Source organism: Macrobrachium nipponense, chromosome 16 (genome assembly GCF_015104395.2).
Source record: "Macrobrachium nipponense isolate FS-2020 chromosome 16, ASM1510439v2, whole genome shotgun sequence".
NCBI classification, from domain to species: Eukaryota; Metazoa; Arthropoda; class Malacostraca; order Decapoda; family Palaemonidae; genus Macrobrachium; species Macrobrachium nipponense.
In genome coordinates, this window is record NC_087209.1 from 19,128,698 (window position 1) to 19,136,221 (window position 7,524).

At 41.0% G+C, this 7,524-nt stretch overlaps 1 protein-coding gene across 1 annotated transcript; it reads right to left on the reverse strand.

Annotated features, from left to right (window-relative positions):
• Positions 1-1,799: 1,799 nt before the first annotated feature.
• Positions 1,800-7,433, reverse strand: LOC135195580 (uncharacterized). The gene is made up of 3 exons (XM_064221884.1): positions 3,410-7,433; positions 2,627-2,857; positions 1,800-2,333 (listed from the first exon to the last, which is right to left on the reverse strand). The coding sequence occupies exon 1, from the start codon at positions 5,328-5,330 to the stop codon at positions 4,467-4,469; it is 864 nt and encodes a 287-aa protein (XP_064077954.1). The 5' UTR covers positions 5,331-7,433; the 3' UTR covers positions 1,800-2,333; positions 2,627-2,857; positions 3,410-4,466.
• Between the last annotated feature and the right edge of the window lie 91 nt (positions 7,434-7,524).

Below are 7,524 nucleotides of genomic sequence, written 5' to 3' on the forward strand. Positions count from 1 at the left end.
TACTTAACTTCTTCCCTGAGGTATGATAAATAAACTTCAGACAACTCATTTGCTATTCATAGCCTCAATGAAACCCTAATACTGAAGGTCATAGATCCCGAAAGGAATATTTTCAAAGATGTTATATAATTTTAGGATAACTCCAGTATATTATATATAGTCACAGTCAATGACCCGTAAAAAAAAAAGCTAGGAAAAACGCAGATACTCATATATAGTTGATCTATGAACCTACAGTAAACTTTTGTTTGTTTAAAAAATAAGAAGACTTGGATACTGCAAAGATCTGAGGGTAAAATTGCAGTGAATACACATCCTTTTTTTTTTATTTCCAGGTCTTGACACCCTGGACTGCTGGATTCCTCTGTTGTTTCTATCAAATCATCAGTAAAATGGCGCGCTATAAGGTTTCCACTAACTGTCTGTCTGTAAACACAGAGAATATACAGGAAACCTAAGAAACACACCCTGTAGATCCCAAAATGCGGCACTGGCTGCGAGAAACTTGTGAAAAATATTGTAAATACATTATTGCTGTTCTCTTAATTCTCTTGACAATGGCGGTATTGGCAGCAGTAATATTTTTAAATTATTATCATGTACGTGGTGACCTAACTGAACAAGTTCGCCAATTCCCGCCAAACGACACCACCACCATCTGGCCAGAATCATCGACTACACCAGACGAAGTGTCGAACACTAGGACTCCTCGATGGAACAATAAACCCAGCATTACTTTTTGGGAAAACTACATGGTACTCTATCAAAGTGCCCCTGTGTGTGATAAGCCAGTCACACTGAGGATCATCAACGGCTCCGACAGGAACGACACCGTCCTTGGCAAGTCTTTCAACATCCGTCTGCATGGCTTAGATGCCACACTAATATATGGGCAGGATTCATTCACACTTAAGATTTATCCACTTCCTCCCAATGACGATTCAAACCACTTGGTGGCTTATGGACAGATTCAATTTGAAGGCAGCATGAAATGGACAGGCGTTACTTGTCGGTCTCAGTCAGACCTTGAAGACATCTCTGAAGTAGTACTGCCCAATGTTTTGTACGATCTAATTTATTGCCCCTTGACAGTCAAATTGTCTGATTCTTATAAGTGTTAGGGATGTGCCCAAGTATCGGTATTGGTGGTATCGGCTAGTTTTTGAGGAATGCTTTCTTCTTTGGGTAAGAATAAATAAATACACACTTTTTTTCCTTATGATAAATGTTTTTGTACATTTTATATCATTCATAATGTTTCTTTCTGTAATAAATATGTTGAAATACTGACTTGCATTTACATTTTCCTTATTGATGCTTAATTTATATGTCATGGCAATATATATGATGATATCATTGGGTGAAATGAAATTGAATAATGAATAGCATGGCCATAAAGAAAAATAACATGAAGAAATATAACAGGAAATCTAACATGAAATATGATATATGAAATATGAAATAAATAGAACTCGGAAAATAACTTGAACTATAAAATGAAATGTAACATGAAATAAATATGACCATCAAACGACATAATAACATACAAGGTAAAGAACAATAATATAATATTGAGAACATGATCAAATGAACATGAACACATACAAATGATAATGAAACAATAATTAACATTAACTGGACATGGTTATTAACAGGGGAACAATGAAAAATCAGTAACAGACTAAAGACATATTGACCTCAGTTGGTAATATATGATATTTGCAGTTGAAAATGTTATGATACAAACCAAGTCACAATTTCATTTTCTTACATTCTATGCTTTTCATGTTCATTTCCTTACATTCTATACTTTTCATGTTTTTTCTTACATTCTATGCTTTTCATGTTCATTTTCTTACTTTCTATGCGTTTCATGTTCATTTTCTTACATTCTATGCTTTTCATGTTTGTTTAGTAAGTATTTTTGTTATGTCCATCATTTGCTTCTCATTTGTCTCATTACTATAAATTATGTTTGTTCTGATTTCACCTCGTTCACTCCTAGGAAATGTAGTTAACACTGAAAAATTTGGCCTTGAATGGAGGACAAGGGATCAGAACAAAGGAAAAAAAAACTACTCAGGCATAAGGCCGATATTACTGAGGAAGGAGGAATTTACATAAAGGCTGGACTCTAGTTTTAAATGCACTGTATTTCCATGAATTTACAGAGGTCCAGGAGACTAAAAAGGGGGGGTCGCTTTGTCGATCCACTGGAACACGTGGCTGGAGCAATCCAGTCACGGCGTTTAGAAATTTTGAGCAAACGGATTGAAAATACAAGCTTGCTCCAAGGGCTTCCAACTTCTACCACAATCAGGCACAGTGTTTGTCTGAAAATAGATAGGACGCTGGCATAAGGCGGGGGGGCACACGAGGGCGAACGTTACACACTACTTTCTTTCAATCAAAAAGGCCACTCATGGGCGGGGGGGAATGAAATGTCTGGGAATTTGCACAAAGAGAACTATTTCATTGCTTGAATTTACTAGGGGGATGTTCACTAGTATCACAGGGGAGTAATCACAGAATGAGAAACTAAACAAGTCGCCTGGAAGAAAGGAAATGAAATACAGACAAAGGTAAAAACAATTCCCTGGCTGAACTGGAATTACTCTCACCATACCTGGATATTTGAGGGCTGGTAGTCTTCTCCTTGATGTTTCCATGCACTATGGACCTTTTAAAAATATACTTGGGACTTCCCAGAAAGAGTAGGGGCAAGCAGACAAAGGGGGAGAAGGTGGCGTCTGGCGGGTGCAGGAGATCTGACCTATCTTAGGTCTGGTGTTATTCTGAGCTCCAAAGTTGTTTTGAGCATGAGCCGCTGGCTCCCAATCCTTTTAAATCCTCGTCCCTGTAGGGGGTAATTTCAATAACCAATGGGAGAAGAGATAGCTTTTTCGAGAGAATGGAGAGAATGGATGCTTCCAGTTGAAAGGGGCAACTTGCATATAGACAAAGATGCATGAAACTTGGTAAAAGACTTTATTTTCCTTGGTTCTGGCTTAAAATCTTGAACACCTCCCCATTCTAGAGGACATTTCAACCCTAGACGGGTTGGAATGGACAAGACAAGCCAGAAACAAGGACCAATTGCAATGTAGATTACTGAGCCTTCCATTTTCCCTTGAGTGGACTTATAATATAAGCAATATTCAAACTCTGCCGATGATAATATTCATGAAGTCTTACTCGACAGGCAGAGGATTAAGCAAAATAAAGTGTGACGTGACTAAAGACTAACTTGCTATATTTCAATAAAGGATACTCTTAAAATATAACATCACACTGAGAATAACAATGGATAGCAATTATAGGATATACATGGACTTAATCTACAGGTAAATTACATCATATATAATACAACTATCTCAATTGTTCAAAGTAACACATACTATCTGTTTACCTTGATGGGTGATATGACGCGTTCAGGTGTGTTGATGGCCCTATGGTTTCGTTAAGCAACTTTGTCTCGTAACAAGAAGACACCTAACAGTATTAATGACATCCAAGTAAACCTTAGTGCAAACTAACAAGGGGAAAATTAATGAAGTAATTCTTCATAGAGATTAAATAGGATAACACAAAAAAGTGTAAATTTCACCAAAGACAATGGCAGTTTCACAAAATACAAAGACTATGGAACAACACTAAATCAAAAAGCTAATCAACCAATGTATAAACGAGCCAGGCTTCGAAATTATCTCTAAAGCTATAGCAATGCCTGCTGGCTAAAATTTTCCCAAGTCAAAGGGAATTCTAAGTGCCTAGAATAGGGCATGGTGCCAATTGTGGCACTTTTACGACGGTAGTTCATAAAGAAGTACTAATTTATACGAGGCCAGAATGGCTGGCAGGTTTGGCTCTGCCTAAGCAGAGCATACAATATACAATAAATGCCTCAAGGCAGTAAATAAGAGGAAAGGAAACCAAGGAAGAGAAGATACAAACAGTACAAAAAAAAGAAAATAAATAGAAAGTTACAAAAGGAAGTAGAAGTAACAGAATCTGGCACTCTCCTCTGGATGGAGAGGGTCAGAATTCTGTATAAGAGGGTGGAAATGTGCCAGGCACTAGTGCAGAGAGGCTATTGGCTCTTGTAAGGTTTCGGAAAACCTCGACACCCCTTTCCCTTCTTCCTTCGACCTCTCCAAGGTCAGTTTGACGATGCCATGGGGGCCTTGGATGATCCAAGCCCTTTGAAGATTCCGCAGGGGCATCGGCTCCAGCTGTTGTGACAACTGGGACCTTGGCACTCGTTCCCATGCCTTATGCTGCGTGGCTTGGTTCCCTGAGTTCTTCGGCCAAATAGGATTTGGCAGAGTCATTACTCTAGGACCGGTTAGCTGCTGACGGAGGGGGATAAGATGAGGTAATGGTATTTGGGGATGGGCTTACCCGTGGGGAGGACCGACTCTGGGGTGGTCTGCGAGGCTGCACCGTTGGTGGAGTGTCCTCTATGATCATGGGTGTCCTGGAGGAATCCTATTGGAATTGGCTCTTCCTTGATTGCTGGCTGGCATGGGTAGTGGGGCCAAGCCAGCAGTGGGAGAGCGACCAGGAGTTAGAGCCCCAGGAGGAAGACTCGAGTCTTGCCTTGGCAGTGGCACTGAGGCCGTTCCTGGCTTAGTGGAAGGACTCGAACGTGGCTCAACATCCATGAGAGATGGAGCCTGGCACTGCCTGGCACCTTCAAGTGGCACTGGCTGTGCAGAGGTAGTTCTTGGAGGCCTGTGGAATGGGTCTGGAGCTATGTGAGGGCAGGGGCCCTGATACAGTATAGAGGTAGGAGGAGACTTAAAATCTTGTCCTAGCAGGACATCATAACCTCCTGGTCTATAGGTTGCTACTGCCATGGTACATAACTTAGAATGGTGAGGTCGTGTGACTCTCAACCGGACAGTAGGTAAGAACATCTTGACGTGGTTGAGGCTCTCTATCGTGATGAACTGGTGCCTGTCAACCTGAGCTCCGTAAGGAATTTTATCCTCTCCGATGATGGATACTTGCACACCAGTGTCGTCGAAAGCTCGGACCTGGTGGGCAGGATAGTGACCCCTGGGAGGTGCGACCAATATGGGGCCCTGAGCAGGAGGGCCTAGAGCTGATGGATTCAACATGGCCATAGCGATGGCAGAAACAGGAGCTTTCTTGGGGCATCCTGCCCAGGCAGCAATGTGCCCATGCACTTTGCATGAGTCACAGAAACTCTTGCTAAAATCAGGCCTGGGCCTGTTGTTTCTGTTCCAATGGCCGTTGTTCTTATTGTTATAATGATTGGGTAGTCCATTCGGAGGAGTGGTGGCAGCTCGCTGAGGAGGATCCATCTTTGAGAGGCACTGCTCTGTAGTGTGACCTGGTTTATTGCAATGCCCACACACAGGTTTCCGAGGAGGGTTATTGGGGCGCTGGGTAGGCTGAGAGGTGGCAGCAGGAGTGAGGGGGAGAGCAGGGTGTATTTTCTTTAAAGAACTCTGCAATGGATAGTGGGTGTCATAGGCATCTTCCCACTTACAGCACTCCAAAATAGTCTTAGGGGTCTTGTCCACCAAGTGGGTGGCAAGATCAGGGGGGTGTAGGAAAGGAAGTCCTCAAATTGAAAGAGTTCTAAGACCTCCTCAGCAGATGTTGCGTTGGAGGCCTTCGTCCACCTATGGAGTGCCGGTGTCTTCTTTGCTACCCACTCTACCCATGTCTGATTAGCCTCCTTGGGCATAGTCCTCCATTTCTGCCTCCACCGGTCTGGGGTCAACTCGTAAGCCCCAGGGATTGCCTCTCGGACGAGGGCGAGGTCTTGTCGCTCATTCAGGGGAAGGGCCTTGAATGCAGTCCGCCCTTTGCCAGCGAGGTGCTTGCCAAGGAGGAGGGCCACTTCCCGTTGTCAAAAGTGCTTCTATGACATATTCGTTGAAAATTTGTAGAGCAAGGCTGACGTTTTGCCTTTCTAGACTCGATGGATTTAATGCCTTTGATGTAAGTTTGTATGCATATCTGAGGAGAGAATCTGCTTCTAAATTGTGTATTTTATGCAAAATGGCAAATGGAGCATTACTATTTTGGGTGCAGTATGGAGATCGGAATGTTGCCAACTAGTAATGCCATCTAGGCCTCAAAAAGGTACCCACTGCAATGCAAATGAAAAACAAATGGTTGAACAGTTTACAAAATATGAAAGTCGCAAGAACTGAGTTTTCATTTAAAGTCATCAGCAATGACTGATAATGTATTTTATAATCATTTGTGTTAGTAAACTGTTGTTTCTCATCATAACTTCTGCGCTGATTTTCCACCATTATGCAGCATATTTTATCATATTAACCAGGTTTAGAGGATTATGATGTTGTTAAAGACTGTGAAATATAATTATCTAACATAGCAATTAGATACTTAAATAAAAAGTAATAACTAACACCAAAAATACAGAACTGGGAATGGTAACTCGTGGCCAGGATGAGACGACTTGTGATGGATGATGACTCCAAGGCCAATAGAATTTTAATAGAATTTTAACAGGTCAACCCACGGCCGCTTGAAATTTTTGTCGTATGCGCATCCATGACGTCAATAGGTTCAAAAGAGGTCCTGGCTGAACCTATGGTCAGTCTGTAATGAGTTGGCCAGAAGGTCAGACATCCATCTCCCCCCCTCTCAATCTGTCTCACGGCCTTGCTCTGTTCCAAAGTCATATTGGTCCCAAGGCCAACAGAATTTTAACTCGCACCAACTTGTCATGCGCAGTGCGTGACTGTACAAATTATTCGATAGGAAAATCAATTTATAATTATTATCGGTTTCCGAAAGATAAAGAAACACAAGACAAATGGATCCAGCAAAGGATGCAATTATGTGACAAATTCAAGCATACGAGAGATAGTCAAGAGAAGTAGGAAAGACTTAAAGACATCGTTCAAATTAAATGATACTCATATTGATGTAGAAGGACCTAGAAGAATGAATGTTATTCTAGCTGCACAGCTGTTATCTGAAACAACAGCCAAATCTATACAGTTTTTTGGTAAGCAAGGACTATTAAAGAGTAATGATTTGGATACCACTAGCCAATTCATATTGCTAGCAGATAGGTGGTTTCATATTTTTAATTCAAGGGTATTCACAGATTCAAATAGTAAATGATATACCTTACATTTATATTTATGATAGAACAAGAGAGTATAACTGGCTGTTATTAGTAATGTGACAAAGGGCTTGTTTAAAGTACAGCAGTTTTATAAATATGTTGTTATATTGGGTTGGTGATCATTTACCAAAGAGCAGTTAACATTTACCTCTGGATACGTAAATACTTATCTCGCCGTCTGTATATAGCTATTGGATAAAGAGGATTACTGTAGCTTCGGTTGAAGACAAATAAAGAAGATTTAAGAACATCGGTATTATCTCTGATTATTCCACCAAGTACAATTGGGATGTAACAGTAAATCCTCAAGAAATGCCTATGGGGCAAATTTGGCAACACAAAATCAGATTTTGGAACAAATGATTGAGACTGCAAATGAAATG

Bases quoted from the DNA above. Each gene is read 5' to 3' on its own strand.
- LOC135195580 (XM_064221884.1), bottom strand. From the start codon at position 5,330: ATGGATCCTCCTCAGCGAGCTGCCACCACTCCTCCGAATGGACTACCC.